At 39.0% G+C, this 24,952-nt stretch overlaps 3 protein-coding genes and 1 long non-coding RNA gene across 7 annotated transcripts in view; all 4 read right to left on the bottom strand.

Annotated features, from left to right (window-relative positions):
* LOC141782428 (sentrin-specific protease 7) overlaps positions 1–24,952 on the bottom strand; it is a 55,249-nt gene that overhangs the window by 19,811 nt on the left and 10,486 nt on the right. Inside the window, exons 2-3 of one of the 2 annotated variants that reach the window (XM_074658794.1) lie at positions 2,754–2,886; positions 321–409 (exon numbers count right to left, since the gene is read on the bottom strand). In XM_074658794.1, the coding sequence (XP_074514895.1) occupies positions 321–377 (57 nt within the window). In that variant the 5' untranslated portion in view covers positions 378–409; positions 2,754–2,886. Of the gene's footprint in view, positions 1–320; positions 410–2,753; positions 2,939–24,952 lie in introns of those variants that run through there. The other variant, XM_074658795.1, reaches the window with a different exon arrangement.
* LOC141782426 (uncharacterized) lies at positions 6,164–8,509 on the bottom strand. Its single transcript, XR_012597112.1, has 3 exons — positions 8,372–8,509; positions 7,535–7,624; positions 6,164–6,843 (listed from the first exon to the last, which is right to left on the bottom strand). It is a non-coding gene; the product is annotated as an uncharacterized LOC141782426 (long non-coding RNA).
* Positions 9,826–17,976, bottom strand: atp6ap2 (ATPase H+ transporting accessory protein 2). The gene is made up of 9 exons (XM_074658790.1): positions 17,818–17,976; positions 15,267–15,397; positions 13,947–14,075; positions 13,728–13,823; positions 13,490–13,627; positions 13,131–13,184; positions 12,889–13,038; positions 12,672–12,791; positions 9,826–10,728 (listed from the first exon to the last, which is right to left on the bottom strand). The coding sequence occupies exons 1-9, from the start codon at positions 17,891–17,893 to the stop codon at positions 10,534–10,536; spliced, it is 1,089 nt and encodes a 362-aa protein (XP_074514891.1). The 5' UTR covers positions 17,894–17,976; the 3' UTR covers positions 9,826–10,533.
* Positions 21,934–24,952, bottom strand: part of bcor (BCL6 corepressor) — a 44,674-nt gene continuing 41,655 nt past the window's right edge. For all 3 annotated transcript variants that reach the window (XM_074658791.1, XM_074658792.1, XM_074658793.1), the window contains 3 exons: positions 23,459–23,536; positions 23,160–23,313; positions 21,934–23,071 (listed from right to left, as the gene is read on the bottom strand). In XM_074658791.1, the coding sequence (XP_074514892.1) occupies positions 22,741–23,071; positions 23,160–23,313; positions 23,459–23,536 (563 nt within the window). In that variant the 3' untranslated portion in view covers positions 21,934–22,740. The remainder of the gene's footprint in view (positions 23,072–23,159; positions 23,314–23,458; positions 23,537–24,952) is intronic.

Below are 24,952 nucleotides of genomic sequence, written 5' to 3'. Positions count from 1 at the left end.
TTGTAGCTGCTCATGCTTAAACAGTCATGTGTCCTGCCCATACTGAGATCCATTTCTGTTATAGACAGGTGAGTGTGCTCACTGATCAACAGAATTTAGCAATATAGCAATCAAGAGAGCAGGTCTATGTGAGAGTAGAGCCATTAAACCATCCCAGATCACAATGAGCCTGTGATCAACACGTGATCAGCACAATATATGATGACAGCCATAAAGCAAGCGTCCCTGCAGTATCTTGCCAGGATGAGAAAGCAATTCACGCTGCACACTAAAAGCTCACAAGTTAACATGTATGTCATGAAAACATGGGTCACACATACCAGGTTATCGTTGTCAACATTAAATGGAATAGTTAAGGCTCGTCTTCGCTCCATCATGGTCCACAATTTGGTAAGACACAGCAAGAATACTGCAAGAAAATACAAACAATACAAAAAATTATAAACAGTCTGTCTCTCTGTCAAAACAAGTCAAACTCGGTATGACAAGGTGGTCAGGAATGTCCAGAACTGTAACACGTCAAATAAAACATCCATTCTCTAAGCAATGTCCAAGATATAGCTTTTTCATCCTTTATAGCCTAGGTGGTTTAATCAGGTAGGCTAATTTCAACCACATGTTGAGATTGTTAGACACTTAACTAATGTTTATACAAAAATACTCACAAACAAAAAGAACAACTAGTACAAGTTATATTAAGAGCGAAACACAAAAAAAATACACTCTTCTGGAGATGAAAAAAACAGGATGGTAAACTGAAAGTTGTCTATTCAGTTCCCCAAAACTTTTTTTCTTGTTTTTTTAAGCTGATGTTTATCAGAATCAGCTCTATTGGCCAAGTATGTGAACACATACAAGGAATCTGACTGAGTTGTTTTGCTCTCTAATGTACATACACAGAAATAGACATACAGCTAAAACAAGGACAACAAAGCTGAACACAGCATGACAAACATTTGACTATTTATATATAATATACACACATATAGTTAGTTTTGTTTGTGCCTAGTGTTTTTTTCCATATACATAATGTTTATATGCCATCATATAACTCTATGGCCCACTGATAAAAGTATTGTAATATTATATTATCTACATTCAGGGAATGAAATTAGCACCTGCAACCTGCCAAATACAGGGTAAATGTTGGCTGTGGCAGGTCACCTGCCACCATGGCAGATAGGTTTCCTTATAATAAGAAATATTATATTAAGAATATTTGAGCAGAATAAAATGATTGGACGGGCTTACAGTCCTGCGACAGCTACAGATGCTGTTTTTTATTTTATTTTTTGTCAGAGCATTTGATTTATGGATTGCTGTCGGGGTGTAATGAGAATTTCAACAAATATAATAAAACATGTTTTTGAAGAATATTACCGACTCTAGCTTTAAGGTTACGTGATATATTCCATAGTTCTACTGTCTTAACAAATTTAAAGCATCCTACATAGATTTCAAAAGTGTCAGACAAAAGTATTGAGTGCCTGGTAGAAATTTTCAGTGACCTGCCACAGTGGCAGGTGAGGAAAAAACCTAATTTCAGACCCTGCCTACAGTATAGAATAATATATTTACAGTATTACAAACTGGATGTCTGTGGCCACATTCAAGGAAAAAATGCTGTATAACGGGTTTTCTTCCTTGATTACATACACAAATGTGTAACTATGTACACAATCCCGAAAACCTGAAGCCCATGCATCAACAAATATACACCAGACTGCTAAACTCAAAGCACAAATCACTCAAATATAAACTCTAACTCACCCAGAACTGAAAAAAACGTAAGGATTGCCACATATATATTATTTACAGTTACAATTTATGTTTTTGCATTATACATAATGTGTATATGCCATCAAACTCTATGGCCCACTGATACAAGTATTGTTATATTATATTATATTATTATATTAAATATATAATATATGTACAGTATTACAAACTGGATGTCTGTGGCCACATTCATGGAAAGAAATGTAGATATAACGTTTTTCCTTCCTTGTTTACACACACAAATGTGTAACTATGTCCACAACCCAGCAAACTTGAAGCTCATGCATCAACAAATATACACCAGACTGCTAAACTCAGATCACTCAAATAGAAAGTCTAAATCAACCAGGACTGATTGCCACATATATATTGTTTACAGTTACAATTTATGTTTTTGCATAATACATAATGTTTATATACCATCAAACTCTATGGCCCACTGATAAAAGTATTGTAATATTATATTATATTATTAAATATCATTATATTAAATATATAATATATTTACAGTATTACAAACTGGATGTCTGTGGCCACATTCAAGGAAAGAAATGTAGATATAACGTTTTTCCTTCCTTGTTTACACACACAGATGTGTCACTAGTTACACAATCCAGCAAACCTGAAGCTCATGCATCAACAAATATACACCAGACTGCTAAACTCAAAGCACAAATCACTCAAATAGAAACTCTAACTCAACCAGGACTTAAGGATTGCCACATATATATATTGTTTACAGTTACACTTTATGCTACAACAGATAGCACGTGTAGTTAACGTTCCCTATTCATAACAGGACACTAGTATTGTAGTAATGTTCATGCACAGCCCTGCAGCGACCACCTGATTGATGTTAGAGGTGATTTTGCTGCAGGTTCCTGAACACAACATCAGACTTTAATCAGATAGCGCTAGCTGTTAGCTGACAGAGCTAGCCTGTTAGTGCTAAACGCAGCAGAGATGACGCTTACCCTGCCTGAGGCTTCTCTGGATATCAACAGGACATAGAAGGAGACAGGAGACAACTATTCCCACAAGGACGTCTCCACCAGCGCCTTGTAAACACAGTAGAAACACAGTTCTCTACTTCTCAGGCGCTTCAATCTACCCTTAGCAACATCCGGTGAGCACCGGATGTGCATCAGGAGAAAATGTGAGAGGCACAAAGAGGCACAAAGAGGTCATATTATGTTCCCAGGCAGGATGGAGCCGCCTTTATAATCAATAATCTGTGGTGCAAAAGTAACTATTAGTATATTTACTCCAAGTACTGTGCTTTTACAGTACAGCATATATGTTTATATTGACAATGAAAACATAACATAATGGATAGAGAATTCATTTCTTAGGAAAGCCTTTTGAGCTTTTATATTATTTTGTGTTTCTGCTGCTTATAAAGCCATTTACAAACTGCCCCAATGCAAAGTTATGATATTCTATCAGATACAAACTGCACAAAGTTACGTTTATTCTCATAAGAAATGTTGTTATTGTTGTTATTCATGTAATATATTATTTTAAAGCTCGCTTTGTGCTCTTTATTGTTGGAACTATCCATAGGCGCATGAGATCAATATGAAGTTAGATATAAGGGCATTTGGAGTGGCATTCAGAATTTGCCCAATTGCAGCATTAGAGGTCAAAAGTCAAATTCTCTTGACCTCAGTGTCATGACAATGTGACCGATGGATAGATTCAAATCTAAGCTTTACAACGATATATAGCTTCATGATATTGTGTGTTGGTTACCCTCTTTTATACTGGATCTATGTGCAAAATGGCGAAAAAAGATGGAAAAATTAGAAAAATATAAAAATAGAAAGCTATCATTGCTGCAATGCTATCATGCATTTTCCAACACTAGGGACATAGACCTTTAAAAAAAATCACTATGAGACTTGGTCCCTCCAAAGTGGCACGACGGCCAAATTTTGGGGGTCTGGCTCATGGACTAATAGAGTATTAGTATCAAAATACTTCAAGTACCAAAAGTAAAAGCTAGTAAATGTGGGGCAAATTATTTTAATTTATTTATATATATTTGTCTACATTACTTTATCTACTGCTAGGTAGCTTGTGAATTCCCCCTGTGGATAAATAATGTCTTATTGATATAACAATATCAATAAGTTTAATTAAATGTCTGTGATACGATCTTATGAAACGTTTAACATTATTTTATTGAAAGCCTTTTAACCTTTTCTTTTACCTGCTGGTTTAACGGGCTGTCTGTGAAGGACAAGAACAGTCTAAATAGTATAGTCAAAGTGTGCTCCAAGATTATTGGAGTTCAGCAGAAGGACTTGGGCACAATTTGGGAGAAACAGGTGGCTGAGAAAGCAAAAAAAATGATCAGCCAACCAGATCGCATTCTTTGGGCTGAATTCTCTCTGATGCCTTCAGGCCAACGTTATAATGTGCCCTTAAGGAGAACAAATCGTTACTCCAAGTCCTTTATCCCTTCTGCTGTTAAGCTGCTGAACACAGACCATACCCATTTTAAATGACTGTTATTTAGAGGAATTTTAAGATATGTTGTTCTTATTTATTGTTTTTTATTGCTATAATTCTGTTTATATGGTTCTTATTGTAACTTGTCCCTCCAACTGCCCCATGCCTTTAATATGTTTCCTTTGACTTAACTAATTATTGGTTGTCTGTCGTATGTATGGATGGATGTATGGACTGGGAATGCTACAAATGAATTGCCCCCTTGGGGATAAATAAAGTTGTCTGAAGTCTGAAGTCTGAATATCATAATTTATTTGTTGATTATATTTTGTAGCATTTATCTGAATCTAGAAATTAACTAGTAAATATTAGGTGTCACATAAATGGAGTGAAGTACAATGTTTCCAGTGGTGGAAGAAGTAGACCTACTCAGGTCTTTTACTTACTGTAAGTAGAAGTAGTAATACCACAGTGTAAAAATTAATTAGTAAAAGTCCTGCATTCAATATTTTACTTAAGTTAAAGTACATAAGTATTCGCACCAAAATATGCTTATTTTCAGGGGCACTTTTTACTCCACTACATTTAGGCCTATTTGATAGCTTCAGTTAGTGATTTTGTAGATTCAGATTATGGATTACCCAGCAGTATATAAAGTAGTTGATAATACCTCCACCTTTACCAGCTGCAACACTAGTGATGCTTAGACATTAATGCATTAATAATTATAATCCAGTGATATAATATGATTCTGAAATGGGCCATTCTGCATAATGAGTAATTGACAATGAATTTTGCACAGACATTCATGGTCCCCAGAGCATACTGGATTTGGTGAGCCCCTGACTTCTTATCTAGTGCCACCATCATGTCAAAATGTTAACTTGTGCTTGGTTTATGATACAATACTGTACATGCACATGATATTCCCACCAGCCTCAGCTTTACTTTGTGTCAAGGCTGTCCTGGGCCCAAGACCTCCCAAGATTTGTCAGTTGCTTTTTGATAATTTGATTAAGTTGCAAATTTGCCTACAGTATAAAATGGGTATTGCCATCTGTAGTGTGTTGTGTGCACTGTACTTGATAACAGTATTTTTTATTTGCCCACATATTAATATAACCCACTAAACATCCACATTATACCAAGCTGCCATTCGTAGGCTATTTAGTTCAAAGCCCTGCTGTGAGACTGTAGACTGGTATGGGAATCAGATAACAAGCTGCAAACTATCATGGGGGAAGAGGACGGAGATAGAGATATATTTGGAGTTTATTAAGATATGTTTTTTTGGAAACACTTTTTGCAATCCCAATACATAAATATTCATTGGTTAAATTTACAATTACAGATTGTGTAGGCAGCATCTGTTTTTACCACCTTGTAGTACAGACCTGGATGTCAATAATGATGTGTTCCCCACTTTTGACTTACCATGTGACCATAAACAAAACCAGTATTGTATTCCATAAAGGTCTGTACAGCTGCAAAGTTCATAACACATTTTAAGTATCAGGGTCTTAAGAAGAACTCTGCCTACACGTCTGAAAACCCTTACCTGTTTTGCAAATAATGTAGTTTAAATCTCAGACAAAAATGCATATTGTTATCAGCATCTGCCCCTTTATATTATTTGCTTTTTGTGTTTTTTTATGCTAAATAAATACTTTTTTTACAGCAGATAATTTGACTTGCAGGAAAAGCACAGGTGTAATTAATACGATTAATGATGACTGTATCCCATTTAGGTGTTCCCTGCTATTGCCATCATTAACGTTTTTAATTACACCTGTGCTCTTCCTACTATGACAAGTCAAAATGTCATTAAAAAGTTTTGTTTTTTTTAAACAAGGTTTGATTTATTGGTCATTACACTCAGCCTAATAACAGCTGCTTTATGCAAAGATACAAACATCACCCCTGTAGCAACTTGTGTTTTGTTATATATTTATTAAAACAGCAGCAGAAACATCAGGCCTGCTCAGCCCCTGGAGAGAGGTTGGTGAGTCGGCCTTCAAACACTGCAGTACATAAATACAGGCCTTTCTCACAAGGAACATGTTGACTAACCAAATATATTTAATAACATAAATGTCTCCAATAAATTCAGGTGCCTGTAGTATTGTGTGTAGCTCACCAACAAACCTGAATGGGAAAAAGTCGTTAAAGTTGTTAGTTTCAAGTCAAAATGTCTGCTGTGAAAAAGGCGTGTGTGTCATTAGGAGCTGGACATTGGCCACTGAGTAAAGCATGGACACTGGAAAGCAGTGGAATATAGTTATTTCTTTGTATTGTATTCCATAAGGGTCTGTTTGTTGTATTATTGTTGACCTTTGCATGTAGATGGTTCTGTATACACAGAATCATCCAGGATAACGTGTTACTGTCCTGCAGCAAAAATACAAAGATGACAAATTATATTTTTCCCTTGCAGTGACCACAGTCCCAGTGTCCAGCGTGATCTTTAACGTCAGGAACCACATTTCTGCACAGCTGTCTCCGAGGATGTTCCCGAGCCTGCTGCTCCACCGACACCTTCATCAGGTGCTGGGCTCAGTGCAGCCGCATGGGCGTTTCCGTTCGACTCATGATGTCCCGTTCTCATTTTAGCTAAGCAGAAAAGAGAAACACATGTGAGTACAGAATAACACTCCTCTAATACCCCTAATCTCATGGACATGCTTAGAATAGAAAGTCTTTAGTCATTGTACCGAATGGGACAAAATTAATGCAATTAAAAGACAATAACAACTTAAGCATACAAACATCCACAGCTGACACCACAGGCTCTAAAGTAATAAAAAATAAATAAATACAATGTAATTTTGCACAAGAATACATGTAATTATTGCACTAGTATGAATGTAATTATTGCAATAGAATAAATGTAATTATTGCAATAGAATAAATGTAATTATTGCACTAGTATGAATGTAATTTTTGCACTAGAGTAAATGCAATTGTTTCACTACAATAAATGCAATAATTGCACAAGATCCAGTAGGTTTGCCCTCAAAAAATGTCATCATGGTAAGACAATTTAAGAACAATTATGTCTTGCTGCACAAAAAATTGTTTGGCATATAATATCATAAAATTAGATAGATTTTGATTGTTTGACAGAAAAAGACTGACGTCTGGTGTTCTCTGAAGACCAAACCGTACGCTCACCGTCCTGCTAAAGCCAAAATAGCTGCAGGGATCAACAAGTTATCTGTTTATTCTTCAGAGTCTACACACAAGGTTTATTCTTCTCTATTAGACTTTAAACTCTGAGTTCCTCCTGTTGTCATTGTCTTACCAATAGCACTACATGGTGTTATGATGGGCTTCTCCAGCTGCTCTCCTGCAGCGTTGGAAGCCCGGATCTTCCTCACCACGTAGATGCTAGCTGGGGATGTGAAACAAAAAAAAAGAGAAGATATACTGTAAATAAATAGAAAAATAGCATTATATGTCATACAGAATCATTACCAATAAGTTTAATGTCTTCACACACTGTATATTCAGAGATGGAAGAAGTACTCAGTAACATATAGCAATGCACAAGGTCATGCATTCAAAATGTTACTTGCAAGAGTAAGTAAGTATAAGAGTATTAGCATCAAAGTATATAAAAGTAAATATACTCAATATGTAGAATGGCCAATTTCAGTATAATTATTGATGCATTAATGTATGTGGGAACTTTAATGTTGCAGCTGGTAAAGGTGGGGCTCATTTTAATTACTTTATATAGGCCTACTGCTGGGTAGCTTAATTGATAGTAATACATCATAATTTATTATTGTTTCTTTCTTTCTTTTGTTTTCATAATCTAAACATGCAAAGGGTATACTGGGTAGCTTAATTGATAATAATAAATCGTAATTTTTTATTATTTATTTATTTGTTTTGTTTTCATAATCTAAACATGCAAAGTAATTAGTAAATATATAAAGTAAATATAAACATTTCTCTCTAAAACGTAGAGGAGTAGAAGTATAATCAAATGGAATTACTAGGTGAACAATAGAAAGATAAATTCTTCAGGACAATAGGCTATACCATAGTATAAACACCATGTGCCTCTCCTCGGTGTGGGTGCGGTCAAAGGTTTTAATATACTAGAAACATAATAATAATATACAAATCTTACCTTTTATTAGCAGTCAGACCATGGTTGGTTGTTTCCTGTTACAATCTATAGGATAGATAAATAACCTTGTCCGTTGCAGGTAAACGCTGCTTTCTGCGCCTTCCTATATTAATACCATCCCGAACTGTTACAAAACCACGCAGCCAATCACATACCGCGGATAAGCCCAGGGGGCGGGACTTAAAGCTCCCATCTGCATTCTGATTGGCTGAGCTGTTACACAATATAGTATGAGGTGATGGGCATGAGACATAAGCATAGAAAAGAGGATTGAGATTAGTCAGACTGGTTGCACATGTTTATGTATATACTGTATGTCGCCAATGTCTCCTTGATTTGTGTGCCTTAGGGTGTTGTCTGTGTTTTATTTATTTATTCATGCATTGTTTTTCTTTTGTTTTGTTTTTCTTTTCTTTACTTTTCCTTTCACTATTTATGTTTTTTGTATTTGCTTGTCTCCATTTTTGTTTGCCCTTAGTTCCTAGTATTGTCTGTTTTTGTTGATATATATAAAAATGAGGCATGATACATACCCCACAGAAGTCTATATCACTGACATGCACATGCTTCTTAATAAAAATATTTGAAACAGATTAGTCAGACTGTGCAGAATCAACCTGTTTAGAAAACCTTACAAAACCCTATTACCTTATTTCAGATAAATTATTTAAAAAAAAATAGAATAAGAAAATATTCTTAGTAACACTATTTTACAGGTTTTAATTTTCTAATAATTCAGTCTGCAGTAGTGACCTATGTAATTTGGTACTAGTAACAGAAAATGAACAAGTATGATACTGTTTTGCATTGTGTAGACAGTTTTTAACAGTGTAACATTTGTAAAATGAATTTTGCATTGATTGTTAAAGTAAGAGGAAGAAGAAGTATAATCATAAGAAAAAACAAAGAAAACGGATAAGAGATTTAGAAAATAAGCAAAATAAAAAGACTACAATCTAGGGGAGGACTCTAAACTGACAATCCATGGATGTCTCAAAGTTAATAAACCATAGTCAGATTAGTGTCTCATGCATTTTATAGCGTGCATAAAAGCGTAAAAAGGTAAGTGCAGTGGTGGAAGAAGTACAAAGTATACTTAAAGTATCAAAAGTAAAAGTACGTCCTTTCCTCCAGTGGTTCCCAGTCTAGGGGTCGGGGCCCACCAAAGGGTCACAAGATAAATCTGAGGGGGCCTTGAGATGATTAATGGGAGAGGAAAGAAAAGTGAAATATTTGATAATTTAAACAGTTATTTAAATGAAAGCATTTGTGTTTAGAGGGCAAATGTCTCTAAGGTGTAACTGTTAACAATTTATAGACACCTGACTACACTTGTAAAGGCTTACAAGCTGAAAAGGTTGTTTTTTGAAACTGTACAAATAGGCTTTTTCTCCAAAATCAAGCACATGCTCCAATTAATGAAATGAAACACTGCTACTTTAAGTAAACACATATCAGGGTGATCCATGTAATAATTTATTGTGAGGCATTTTATTGCGATTTACAGAGCTTCATTTATCCTTGTCCAATTCTAACAACCAACATAATGATCAACTATTCATGTAATCCAATATGTATTTACCATTTGGAATTGAAGCAGGGTGAAACCTACCTGGAATAAACATTGCGCAAATCTTTTTCTACAACTAGAGCACAGCAGTTTCTCATACAGTTGCATTCGTATATTCAATATATACACATAGATTTCATTTAACTTAAAACAGTATCACACAGCAAGACAAGCACAACAATTTCACACAGGAACCAGACTCATTCTTTCATATTACAATATTTCTTTACAATAAAAATACAGTTGCAATCACCGGGGAAACAAATGAAACATAGTTAGTGAGGAGTTAAAGTGGTAAGGAATGATGTGAGCTGAGGCTGGAGGGAGGAAAGCTTGATTTGTTCAGTGTATACACCAGTGGAGGGGGGATATTAAATCGCTTTTATGTAGGTAAATTTAAGAACCACGACTGTAATGTTGATATTTTTTTGTCCGTTATTCTGCCAGCGATGTAAACAAAGATGTGACTCAGTATTACGCCCCTTCCTCCCATCAAGCGGTCAGTTCTTTTCACAAAACAAGACCCCCACACAAAACACAAACATTCACTAGAGGGATCTAAGAGGACAAATGGAGTGTTGATGGTCAGGACTCAGTCCATCCTGATCTTCTGGTTGGTCATCCTGTAGATGATGCTGTCATATCCTGGGTCCATGTTCCACAGGTTGTAAGAAACGGCGATGACAGCGAGGGCCAGAGCGATCATCAGCCACAGCACAATGTTGAAGATCACAGCGTAGTGGAAGTTGTACTTGTAGGCCAGGTTGTAAGGGCTGCCCGGGTTACTCTGCAAAGGAAATAAATCCAGAAAAGGTAGACGCATTAGTTACAAAAATGTCTGCCGTGCCATACCTCTAACCTTTTCATCTCCATCACTGTGCATGCATTGAGTACCCGACAGGAAGCGAGCGTGATAGAAGAAGGGCAACATCTAATAAGATCCATTAACAGGACTATTAGGCCTCACCCCCCACCATCTCACCCCCCATTCCCCTTACCCATTTTATTGGAGTGGCTGATCAAAGCATTCTTTGGTTCCAGACCTAAGTCATAAAAACCAAGAAGCATGAACTGGAACTGGGTTTATACTTCACACGAGGGGTTAACGACAGTCCCACCGTAAATACTAACGGCGCAGGTTTTGATATTTTAGTTCAGTGTCATATTTCACCCGTTGATAACACCTCAACACATGTATTGTACATGATTAGGCCAGATTGTACCTTAAATTATATTGCTCAGAGCAGTAGACTACTGCTGTGCAATAAACCCTTTTCAGCAGACATTCTGACTCGTCATAGCAGGAAAAGTACTAAAGTGACTAAAATTTCATCAAAGATGGCTCAGTTCCTGCAAGTTCCTGCAAATGGCCCCAATGGAGCTGAGAGCTGACCATGGATGTATAAAGAGAACGAAGCTAACGGGAGAGCTAGCGACGGACATGGCAAAGCTAACCGAAGTTTACATGTGGGACTATGTCTGTTTTTCAAAATAAGGTGTTAACAAAGGGAATTGTATATACAAAATACATATATGGAAGTAAGATTGATTGGATTATATTCACCAGAAGTATAACATTACATGTCCCGTATAAATTAAATACCACTAATTTGTGAGAAAAAAAATGAATAAATAATTCCTGACAATGACTGATATATTTGACTTCAGGACATGTCTGACTACATACATGCTGAAAATCAAACATTTTCACTGTATTAATTTAGATACTTTCCACAGTAAAACTCCCTATAAGTGTATGAACCAACTTTTTCCCATGGTCTAGTGTAAAGTTAACAATCGCAATAAATCGTAATATCAAATCGCAATACTTAAAAATCGCGACACATATCGAATCGGCACCCAAGTATCGTGATAGTATTGAATCGGGAGGTAGGTGTATTGTCCCAGCCCTAGTGTGAAATGCAGCCGTTTTTAATGTTAACATTTACACCTGTGCTTTTCCTGCTATGACATGCCAAAATGTCTGCTGTGAAAAAGGTCTAGAGTTGTTTTTATGTTCTTTCACAGTGATAAAGAGACGGCGATTAGTTGAACAGACAGTTTGCAGAGGAGATGCCTTTGCTAAATGTGTGATACTGAAAAGGAGATTACTAAGGCTGTCCGTGTGGTATCTCTGTAGCCCCCGCTACCGTCAGCTACGGGCAGCAGAGACAGTTTCCTGCCCTCAGCTCACATCTCCACATGCTGCCATTACTTTGTAAACTGCTGCCTACAGACCACAAAACCATCCTTTCATCACATTTCACCGTATGACGCCATAGGTACTGTCCATGCATCATATCAGGCTAGTATGGCTCATAATGGCCTTCTGAGGGGATTCATGTTACTGAAGTGTCATACACTAAAGGGGTGCCCAGCCCTCCTGGGGCTTACAAGACACTATTTACAATTACATACAGAGACAAGAGACAAGAGAAAACCAAACATCCACATCCACATGTGCCAAACATGAACTTAGTTGTCAGTTTATTAGGTACACCTGACTAAAACTAATGCATTCTAATAAACAGCCCTGCAATAAACCTCGTCTTTATGAAGGTGTCGATTCAACTTCATTTTGCAGGCTATAATTTGTGGTGCCGTGAGGTGCTTCTAATACTCAGCCAACTCATTTATAATGCATCACAAATTATAATTGACGCCTGAATGGGAGTTTTATTTTTCTGTTGTCATTAAACTTAAGTTTGGCAAACAGTTAACGAGACTTACAATCTGTCTGGATTCCAGGATCGAACGGGACTTCCTGGTCAAAGGAACCTCAAAGGTTTTAACTGTGACAACCTCCACCACAGCGCTGTTGCCATAGAGACCATACACATCCTCTCCAAACTGCAATGAAAAAGACACAAAAATAATTATATTCAGATGTTGAATTCAAAACTGAGGAGATTCTGTAAATAAGGGCTATTAAAGAGATTCTTCTTACTTTCTGCAGGACAGAGGCGAGAATGGCAGTGGCATCGCGGTACTGGGGAGAGTCCTGTCCATGGACCCTGCTGAGCTCCTCCAGGCCAGACAACTCCAAAGAGTACAGGTCAGGAGAGTGGTCCTTCGCCAAATGTCTGTGTCTCTGCAGCTAAAAGAGGGGAAGAAGACAAAGATATTTGAGCCGCAATGCAAAAACTATCTTCATTTTTAGCCTGATTTCAGCGAATCCACACGACTTACCAAAGCTGTGATATCATGCAGTACTTGGACCTCAGATAGGAAGAGCAAATCAGCCTAGAAAGCAGACACAGTTTAGAGGTAAGAAAGGCAGAACAGACTCCCAGTGGGCCAACAGGTGGTGAATACTGTGTGCTAACTTCATTGGAATATACATTTTAACATCCTATTTTGGAGCTATAATGACGGCAATCTTTCAGTTAAAAGCAATCATTTCATGTTGGTTGTCACAAGTTTGTCTTTAAAAAGCACATGTAAAAGAATGGTGGTTGTGTGGGTGTGAGGCCATGCCATCGATAATATGAGATCTAAAAAGCCAGTACGGTCTCGTGTGGTTTCCGATGTTGCTGTTTGAAACTGACCTCTGCGTTTCTGCTGAGGGAGTTGAGCGGCAGGGAAGCCAGTATAGAGCCATCCTGGGACAGACGGGCACGGATCTGCTGCAAGGTGACTGGTAGGTCCTCAAACACAGCATTGGCCTTACCCAGCATATACAACCTCTGAGAGAGACAACCAACAGATGTAAGGGGAAAAAAATAGATGAGCCTCGTAAGAGTGATGTGACAGATGAGTATGCCCTGTTCAGTATATTTGCATTACCTCCTCACTGGGGGCCAGCTGCAGCACTACAGGGGTGTCCTCAGCAAACAGAGAGTGCACTGTCTCTGCAACACTATCCAAGGTGAAGGGTACCGGCTGCAAGGAAGAAGAAAACCCACATTAACTAACTAAGCCAAATTACATTGCATACTTAAGTAATATATTATATCTGATGCACAAAACATCATCATAATGCCACCACAGTCCAGTCTGACTCACGTTCTCCAAGGGGTAGGTGGCCACATTCTGAGGCAGGGCCAGGCTATCGGCTCCTCTCACCACCACCAGTACGTTAGCCCGGGGACGCTGGAACAACGGACCAGCCTGAAGGCCTGGCCAGGACAGATCCTGTACATAAGAACACACATTGTAAAGGCTAGGCCAGCGTAATCATAAGCTTACACCTGCAATAACTGAGTTTTTTGGCTGCGTGTGGGCAGCAGAAACAAGTTGCTAACACAACATTGACATATCGTCACCTTTTAAGTTGACATGGTGAACTTGCTAGCAAAAAGTTGCTTATTTACAGTTACGAAAAAACATTATCATTAATTTGGAGTTGTGTTTCTGGCCACCGAGTGAATGTTAAGTCCACCATTAACTCTCTTTTAGTTCTGTGGTTGGTCTCTATCAACTAATATCGGGCTCTTTAGCTGCTAAATGCTCCACTATGTTCACCAGCTAGTCGCCAACTGTGACTTTCCGCCGTTTGGTGCTGAGCAGGTAGGTTACAGTGGGCTTTAAGAGCTTTTTATGTTAACTGATGCAGTGAGAGTGAAACAAAACTGTAAAGTTGCGGGTTGGACAGCTAAAAAACAAGCTGAAAGACATTATAAAACTCCGTAATGCCAAGGGGAGCTGCAGATTTGGGTGATACTTCTCTGTAGGTTTTGACATTGTCATTTGATACATTAATGAAAAATTAGGGCTGTCAAAGTTAATGCAATAATAACACGTATTTGTTTTAACACCACTAATTTCTTTAAAGCATTAACGCACTATATCTTCCGGAGGTTGTACCGGGCTCAGTTTTAAAGCTAGAGTGAAGAAACTGGTATCATGTGAAATCTAAGAAATCAATTGGTACCAACCATGTCATACTAGCTTGTTGCGAGGAGGTTAAATAACACTCCAAACTTGTGCTAAATTTTGGCAAGGAAAAACTGGCATGGCCATTTTCAAAGGGGTCCCTTGACCTCTGACCTTAAGATATATGAATGAAAATGAGTTATATAGGTACCCACGAGTCTCACCTTTACAGACATGCCCACTTTATGATAATCACATGCAGTTTGGGGCAAGTCATAGTCAAGTCAGCACACTGACACACTGACAGCTGTTGTTGCCTGTTGGGCTGCAGTTTGCCATGTTAAGATTTGAGCATATTTAATCATGGACAATCACGCAAGTAATCATGATTAAATATTTTAATCGGTTGACAGCCTTATAAAAAATATATCTACTATAGCCACTTTAAAATATTTCTGTAAATACAAAAGACATCTCAGATTGTGACACATCCGATAAATAACAAATCACCTCTTGAACAGAGAAGCCCATGGTTAAAGCCACCAGGTCAGGGATCTTATCTCCAGAGACAGGCCAGTCTCCTTTCTGGAAGGACACAAACTCTGGAGACTGCAGCACCGTTAAACTGTCTCCATGTACACCTGTGACAAAAACGAGAGGACTGTCAAATCCCAGTAAAACCTGTGGAAAATTAATAATTAAGTAGCAGCGCAAAATACTTCCCAGAAGAAAACATTTTCTCAACAAACTTGTAAGTTCACAGTTTCTCAGTGTAAAATGTATGCACTATAGTGCCCTCAAAAAGTCTCACAAAGTAGTGTCCATCCATGGCATGTACAATACTTTTCGCTAACAATCCCACTTGCAATGCTTTGCCATTGATAGATGTGAATATTACAGTTTCACAGCGATGGTGCCAACAATGTTGCAATACAATGATGACCCAAAGGTCTCCTTTTCCTCCTCACTATAGAGTGAGCTACAGCTAATTATTGATTATTTATTATGTAGGGAATAATGAATGACTGAAAGAGGAGGTGGACACAGCGTTGCTTTTGTGGAACCTTACCTTTGTCAATGTCTATTATTTTTACCATAACTTTGGCTACAGCTCTTTCATTTTAAATCAGATCTATTGTACTGTAGTATTTTTTCATATTTTATTGTAAATTCTCCTATTCTATATTTATGTTTCTTGACTTTTGAAGTACTTGTCTTTTAATTTTATTTTCTCTTAATGTGTTTAATAATATTCTTATGCACCAACATACCAAGGTAAATACTTTGCATGTATATAACCCTACTTGGCAATAAACTTGCTCAATTTTTGAATAGAATAAAGTGTTTTGTGATAAAATGTTCGTAGTTTTACATTAGCTGTACCACCTGACATGCAAAGTGTACCAGTTTACCTATTAGTTGAAAGTAGCTATTTTTATAAATATTTGAGAGAGATCTACAAACGTTTTCACTCATCCATGAAGGTCACTTGGCCACTTTACTTATCAATAAAAGTCCCATATTTACAGTTGTACCACCATGACATTTGAGAACATGCTAAGGGCTTTAAAACTATTGGTATTTGTAAAATGTGGTTTATTTGAAAGGTTTCAGCCATAAAATCATGCCATAGTATGTGAGTTACAATCAACATTGCTCCATTACTTATATATTATATCTTGCTTATTTAAACTGATACTTCTTCTTATGGCCCTTTCCACTTTGCTGCTGTGTAACACTGCAGATTTCACAGCTGTGGAACTAATAAAGGATTATCTTATCTAATCTAGTATTTTATTTGGAATTTATTACCATTAAAACACAATTTTTTATAGTTTTCTTAGTCTGTTGATTTGCACAGACGGTTGCGCCACCTGACATTTGAGATGTCAAAACATAGACTAATATATATTATTGGAATGTACTGAGAATTTATTCAAACTAAATAGGTTTTATAGAATAAAGTGATACATATGAATTAATTTAAATATTTTACATGAAAATAAGGGAATCAAACACAAAAATATGCATGTCATTGACCCTCTTCCCTTCCTAATCTGCTGTTTTTGCAATAATATATACAGATATCGTGGTGTACAAATATGGAACACCAAAATACATGTTATCAAGAGCTCGTTATCCTTAGAACATTTTAAAAGGAAATCATCATCACATTTAATTCATGATGCCTAATTATCTTTGGATATGTTTAGATATATTTTATTTTCTTCTGTACTGTTTTTCGTATGTATTTCATTGTTTTTATTGGATTGTTTTCCACTGTTTGGTTAGGCTTTTCTGCACATTTTGTGTACCTCTTGTTGTTGTTTAACTTTTGTTGTATTTTTAAAATTATGTTAGTTTAGATCTTTCTTCCTTTTTTGTTATTGTTTTTTTTTTCCTCCTGGGGTTGGGGGGAGGTCCTTTGTATAAGCCTGTGGCTTCTTGACCTCTTCTGACACGTTTCTTGTTTTTTTGTCATTGACTGGATTTTGTGCAGTTTTATATATGTGCAAATAAATAAAATTAAAATAAATAAAGTAGGCCCCAGAGGAGCTATATGTCCCTTCAGTCAGTGTAGTGTTATCTCATTGATGTGTTAACTGTACATCATACAGCAGACACTAGTTGTGTCCACAGCCTGACTGGACTTCACGGTCAGAGTAAAGATAACCACTAACATCAGTAGATGGATTGAGGCATAAACTCGTGACAGAGAGCTGCTGATGAGTGTCTAAGAGGAACTACCCGTCCACAGCCTGTCACATGACAGTGTGTAAAGAAGTAACCCGCAACAAGGAAGCAAATAAATGTACATTTTCCTTCAATCTCACTTGACCACGAACGAATTTGTGAACATTTCCCTCAAGAAAGCAAACAACAGCAGTGTTAAAGCCAGCGTGAGGTTTTACCAGGAAGCTACAGCGTCAAGTGTTAGCAGCGAGCTAGGTTGTCATTCGCTTCACTGTGGATTTATGAAGCTGTTATGTTATAGTTTAGTGGGATAAAAACATCCCCCAGAGAGTAAAGGATTACTATCTATCGTTGTACTTGTTCTTACCGGCTGTGACGAGGAAGCAGAGGGCAAACACCGAGGAGAAAACAGCCTCCATCCTTATCGAGTCTGTCAGCGACATCTTTCTCCTTGGTGCAGCAGAGATCAGCTGACCTGACGTCACGCTGCCGCAAAGGACGACGGGACAATATCTCTCACGACCTCACGACCTCACAACTATGGCCACAACCTGGTCACGAGCACACAGGTGCTCGTGACCAGGTTGTGACCATAGACAGAGTACTAACAAGTACTATGGATAATACTACACGTCCAAGGTACTAACCCATTTTTGTTATTTTCTTCAGTGACTTAGTAGTTAAGTGCATTGAGCCAACAATATTTATTATAGCCTGTTGAAGCTATATTGTATAATATAATATAATATAATATAATATATATATATAATTATTTATTTATTTGTTTATTTTTCTTTAATATTTTGTATTCTTTCTTTAATTTATTTTTCTCTCCATTTAGTTTTATCCATATTTCATTTTATTTGATTTTGTTCTGAGGAAAAGGAAGAAAAAAAAGAAAAAAAGAAAAAAAAATATATATATATATATATATATATATATGTTGTGCATATGATAAATAAAGATCTTGAACTTGAACATCAAATAGTGGATTATAATTATTGATGCATTCATGTGTAAATCACTTTAATGTTGCAGCTCGTAAAGTACCGAACCATAAAATGTATGAGAGAGAGAAGAACTGTGACTTTGCATTAGACGTAAAAGAGAACTGTAGTACTGAACCACAGGAGAAGAGGGGAAGAAACAACACTAAGATGAAGTATGACCACCACCTTTGTATTCTATGAAGCAGTAGAAGCAGTTCAAATGTACTTTGGCAGCAAAAAAGCTGCATCTTGAGCACTGGCTCAGTCGGTGCCCTGAAATAGTATAAACTGGTTGGTAGAGTTTCAACTACAAAGAAATCTTTCAAAAACAGTTGTTTGTATAACTGAAAATATTGTTTTGGTGTTTATACAGACTGGAGCAGGACAGATTTACCAATTAACATTTTTACAGGCTATAATATATTATAATATGTATTTATAGACTATCAGTTAATTCACCAAAATGTCTTTCTGGAGCAAGTTAATTATACAGAAAAATGTCCATCAACCACACACTAACAAACAAATGAAACACTTGCAACGATATTTAGGTCTACTTGCTGCCATTCTGGTGCATTTTACTGACAATTAGGAGAAAAAAAACAATGACCGTGCACTATAATCCTGTTAATTTACAGCCATTTGTACACCTAGATGATGTCCATTTATAAAACCATTATAGCTGGTTATTAGGGGCTTATGTTCTAAAATGACATCCTGCTGAGGCTGAGTGTGGCCCTACTGCACCTTCCGCCTCAGGATATGACTCACTGACTTCAGTGTTTGGGCTGAGATCTGCCAGGCTGAACTTTTTCAGCATCTCAATTAGCTGTCTGACAGCCTCCATAACCTTTACCTGGATATGGGAAATGGGCCAAGGCCTCTCTGCCTGGAGACAGCAGCTGAAGCTCTTACTTCACTCCATAAAGCTCTCTGAACTTTGCTACTGAATAAAAGCAGCGTTCTTAGTAACATATAAATAAAATCTTCAGATCATCCCGGAGCCTGGTGGTAATTTTAGTCTGCGTTCGCTCTTTCTTCAGAGGTTTCTCCAGAGGTTTATTTATGGCCCAAGGGGCTGGATTGCCCATGTCCCTCTCTAAAGCTCCATTGTCAGCTTGTGGATCAACTAAAACCCCCCCAGAATTTTGGCCCGGCTCTTGGCAGTCTGCCAGGGATCTCTTTGCACCCACTCTGCACAGATAGGCCAGTTGGGAATTTAGTTTGGAGTCTAGCTGCCTCGTGTGGCTTTCCCTCAGTTTTGTTGAAGCTCAGCCAGATCGTCATGCTGACACACTTTGCTGCTAATTTAGAGCATTCTGCAGCGCCTCCCAGACGGATTGTGTTTTCCTCTACAGCAGCCACCGAAGTCCAGATCCTCAGTGCCTGATTGGACACGTTCATGTGAGCAAAGATCAAACGTTAATCTATGCATTCAAAGCACGTTCAGGATGTGATGCGGACCATCGCCGGATTAGCCTATTGAGGGGCCTTGGGCCTTGGGCCTTGGGTCTTGTGTACTTTGTGAATGTACCCAGTCAACCTCTTGATATCTGGGGGTGCCCAGAGCCCCAACTATAAACCAGTACTCCTATAACTGGAATGCTACCTGGACACAGGCCTTAGGTTGTGGTAATTGTTTGAAATAAACCTGTCGATATTCTATATTTTTGAAACCCATGAAAGAACAAAACCAAAAGTGCATTCCCAATTCCTTACTCTGTCTGTAGCTCTCAGCCAAAAGACATCATTCTTAAAAGAGCTGGACACTGTAGCTTTTAAGGAACGTTAATAAAGTGGAGTAAGTAGTCATCATAACCTTTATTTAGAAAGTCACATTGAGATTAAAATCTCTTTTACAAGTGAGACGTAGCCAAGACAGGGTCAAATAGCAGCTTCAACACTTAACAAGACAACAACATTGAATCACGACAGCAGCAATAGGTACGAAAAAATACATTACATCATACAGTGCATTAACAGGGCAGCCTGTTGGTCATGTGTTTGTTAGTTAATTGAAACAACTGCAGCTAGCAGTGACCACTTCCTTTATTCTAAGTTTAAAATCATTTAAAGAGATAAGGGTCTCCAGTTTAAGCTTGGCCTGCAGATGCCATTTGTGTGGCCTAAGATTATAGCTGTTTTGCAGAAATACAAACGGTTTAAGAAATTTGCCAGACTATTTTATAGAATAAAATGTACAAATGTTGTATCCTATGCAAAGTGAGGGATGACCATCCTACCATGCTGTATAAGGTACAATGATGGGTCTTGAAAATAGAATTAGTGACATACCTCAAGGCTGAGTGATACAAGAGGTCAAGTTTGGACAAGGTGCATGGTGAGGCAAACCTGTAAATAGTATCACCAAAGTCAATCTGAGTCAGGAAAAAGACCAGCAACTAAACGTTTCCTTGATGCCATGGAAAGACAGGACTTTAGCCTGTACAGGAAACCCAGTGTGAATTTGAATTTCTTTGCAAGAGTCGTGATTTTATCAGTGCAACGGTGTGGCTCATTTGTGTTGTTGAACAATGGCACAGGGAAATAAAATACATCAGACTTGGATTACACAGACAGCACTTATTGGTTGGATCAATTCATTCTGGGTTTTGGTCTTTTTGTGGCATTTGATGGTTTCCTCTATAGATCAGCATTGATTAAATATCTTGTAAAAAAGCTTAGTAATAGTTTTTCTTTTCAGTTAAAAGGTATGATATAAATTTGATTTCATATTTATTCTCATTATCTACCCAAGAGCTTCCTCGTTATGTGTTTTGGTTAATTTTGTCAATAGAGTAACAATCTAAACACCAAAGTATGGTTTACATTTTGTGCTACCTTGTCATTTGCAAGTGCCTTCATCAATTCAAGTGTAAAAAGAAATGTTATTTTGACTAGACATATCCTTTTAAAATTATAGGGGGCCAAAAGGTCCAGTAATAAACACTAACTTAAAGCACACATTTCAGTTATTGTTATTTGTTTGTCAAAATACCAAATACTGAAACACATTGAACACGAGGCCCACTTTGCCCTACTGGTCATCCTGCCTTGATGCAAACAAAACAAATTCCCTTTGGTCAGGCATATTAAATATTACTGTAGGCATTTTCAAATTTTAGTTACCATGCTGATATTTAGTAGCACAAAAAGATAATAAAAGTTGTATTTGGCATGGATGGTCCATTAAGTTCACCATTTAATAACGTTTTTTGCACACTGGAGGGCGCTGCAAGCTCAAGCTTTTCACCAGAGGCATCAAATGGGAGATGTTCAGTCATGTCTGCAGCAATAAATTGCACGACACCCAACAATACAAAAATATTCCAAGAGATGGCAATGTAGGATTGTGTTATTCACACCTTGGTGGCACACAGGAGTTGCATGCAATAATTAGGCGAGAAGATTCAATTTGACACAGCAGCCGGCAAAACTTTAGTTTTTTCACAGCCCAATTTAATTCAACACTGACAAAAGAGGCACAGATCATGTTTCATCTTGCAGTTTGTATATTTATTTTAAAGCAACTTCTTTTGTAAAATATAAATACAAATTATGAGATATTTTAATTACAAAGTTAAAACAAAAATGAACACACCAAAAATTACTTTACTGCAGTAGCCTCCCTGTTATATACAAGCTCTGTGCCGAAGGGTAAATATCAACATTATCTTAAAACTTTATTATACAAACAATTTTGCATGTTAAATTACAGACTAATCAGGAAGCAAAAAAAGAAAGATACAACAAAATAGCCCCTGAGGCTCAAGCCAGCGCTGAAGCCTGAGGAGAAAAAAACAAAACAAAAACAGGACATCATGTGCTTCCTATAAACACAAATACCACATTCAATGGCACAGTCTCAGTCCTATCCTGTACAGCTACACACATGCACAATGTGCTGCGCGCTCACACGCTCCATCCAATCGCCGACAACGCGACTACGCTCTGTTGCCATACAAAATCTTTCAGAGAGGAGTCGTGAGCAACATCCGAAAGAAAAGAAAAAATCTCTTTATATTTTATACATATATATATATATATATATATTTATTTATTTATTTATACATATATTAATTTATAAAAATAAGACCATTATTAAGTCTATTGAGTCACAAATGTATTGATCCTCAGTTAACGGAGGGAAACGTTTCAGCAGCCCGATCAGCCAGTTCAGAGCAGGGCCGAAGCGTGGGAACTAAAGAGTCAGGCTAAGGCATATCATCATAACCCCTGGGTGGTTCTAAAGCAAGCTGCAGTCGGTAAGGATCCAGGTCCGGGTCTAGTGGCTCCGGGGGTCAGGATGAGCCCAGCTTGCTGATAACCTTGATTTTGTCCTTCAGTCTGTCCCCTGGGTGGTCCCAGCGGTCGTCCAGACACTCCAGTGTGGATCCCAGGAGAGCTGCCAGCTCGGCGCTGTCTTCCACCAGGTCCAACAGGTCCTTGCTGTCTGCGTGGAAGCCCTCCAGCTCCTCTGGGCAGGAGAAGAGCTGCGACAGAGAGGCCTGCCGGTAAAACTCCGCCTCCGCCACCGTCACCACCTCCATGTGGGGGAAGGCCTGCCGGAAGCCGCGGCCTGACATCCGCAGGCGACGAAGCACGTCGGACAGTAGCAGCCAGTTTCTCGGCCTGAAAGAGGGAATCAAGTAATGTTTAGGAATGAGGGCCCACAGAGAGGCAATTTAATTTTTAGTCTGCTCTCGAGATCAAAGCTCACCCCTGGGAGAGGGACACCTGGATGTTGTAGCAAGGCAGCAGAGGTCGGTCGGAGAACTCAAACTCAAACACCTCCCTTTTATCGTCCTCATCCTCGTCCTCTGGGCCCGGGGGATCGGCCAGGATGTCGTAGACGCCGCCCTCTTCGCTCAACTCTGGCACACACAAAAAGAAAAAACACACATGAGTAATTTTTTAGCGAGCAATCGTGTATCGCTCAAATGCTAGATGGCATTGAAGATGTTTGAAAAGACTTTGTAAGCACTAAAACAAACACCCAGAGTGCTGATCAGTACTCACCACACACAGCGCTGCCATAGAATTCCCAATAAAGCCCCGGGTCGTCATCTGAGCGGCCCTGAAGGTCAGCAAAATAATCTATGGAGAGGAGAGAGGAGCGAAGCCTGTTATTCAAGAGCTGGAGCCTCGGGGACAGGCAACGAGGCAAATACAATTGCCCTTTAAGACTACGGCAGAAAAATGGATAAAGAGCGGAGTAAAATAGAAGAGGAGGTGGTGGAGGAGGAGGAGGAGGAGGAGGAGGAGGAGGAGGAGGAGGAGGAGGAGGAGGAGGAGGAGGAGGAGGAGGAGGAGGAGGAGGAGGAGGAGGCGGTGTCAAGAGAGAAAAGAGAAACAAACAGAGCAAATGTTTTGGGGGAGGAGGAGGGGTGGTGTGGGGCGGGGGGAGCTGATGGTCAGGGGCCAGCGGCTGTACCACGGGGGAGGAGAGCGACTGTCTCCGCTGGGTTAGAGCTGGCTCCGTTCAGAGCGGGGCTGCCAGGAATCAAACAAGAACCACACACAGTCGCTGAGTCCACATACACACATAGAGAGAGGGAGAGAGAGAGAGAGAGAGAGAGCTGGAAACAAACAAGCAGAGGGAGCTGGATAAGCACACACAGCGAGAGCAAAGTGTGTGTTCAGCACGCGCACACACACACACACACACACACATTCACAGAGTGAGAGCTGGGCTTTGTGCCAGCGCTGAGGCGTGGGGCGTCTGGCGTGTGTTTGGAGGGATTAACGGCCTCCAGATGAGTGGGACCAGGTGGAGGGAGGGCAAGCAATCGCTCGCTCTCGCTCATTTTCTCCGGTGCTCGATCTCCCTCGCTCCCCGCTCTGTCAATCTAGCAGCCAATCGATCCATCCATCCACGCTCTTTTCAAAATTCAACACCATCTTTCCAGCCGTCTGCATATAAATCTCCCCGTTCGCACTAAACCTGTTCACCCTTCTGCCGACCGTGAACTTACACCTGTTCGTTTTCAACCCTCATCTACCGTCTTTTTCTCCTGCGTCTTGTCTCTTTTACTCTGGTGTGTCTCTCAGATAATCGGTTTTAACTAGCTATAGACGTTCATGTAATATTAAAGTAGCTGGCTACAGAGGAAGCGTGTGTCTCCGTGTGTGTGCTTTCATTTCCTCCCCCCTGCGCGCGTTGTTTTGACTTAACTGTAAACATTCACACACGAGCCCTCTCGACATTCACGCCCCAAAATACAGACCGCGTCAGGCTCTTAGCGTGGCAGCCCTCGTGAAAAGGCACACTCAGGCGCTCACACGCACGCATACAAAAGCAGAGTCTCCAGCCAGAGCGAAGCCCATTTCCGCACGTACGCTGAGCAAACACAGTTGGCGTTGCTAAGTAACCAGATAGAGGAGCTCAGAGGCAGCAGCACGCACCCCGGCGGGCTGAGACTCCCTGTCTAACAGGTGGTCGAGGGAGGGGGAGAGAGGAGCAGGGAAGGACTGGGGAGGGGGGGTTTGCCGGAGGGGAAACGGGATGACAGA

The sequence above is a fragment of the Sebastes fasciatus genome, chromosome 14, assembly GCF_043250625.1.
Source record: "Sebastes fasciatus isolate fSebFas1 chromosome 14, fSebFas1.pri, whole genome shotgun sequence".
Lineage (NCBI taxonomy): Eukaryota > Metazoa > Chordata > Actinopteri > Perciformes > Sebastidae > Sebastes > Sebastes fasciatus.
Note: the sequence above shows the minus strand (reverse complement) of the source record. Positions and strands in the feature narration are given on the sequence as shown.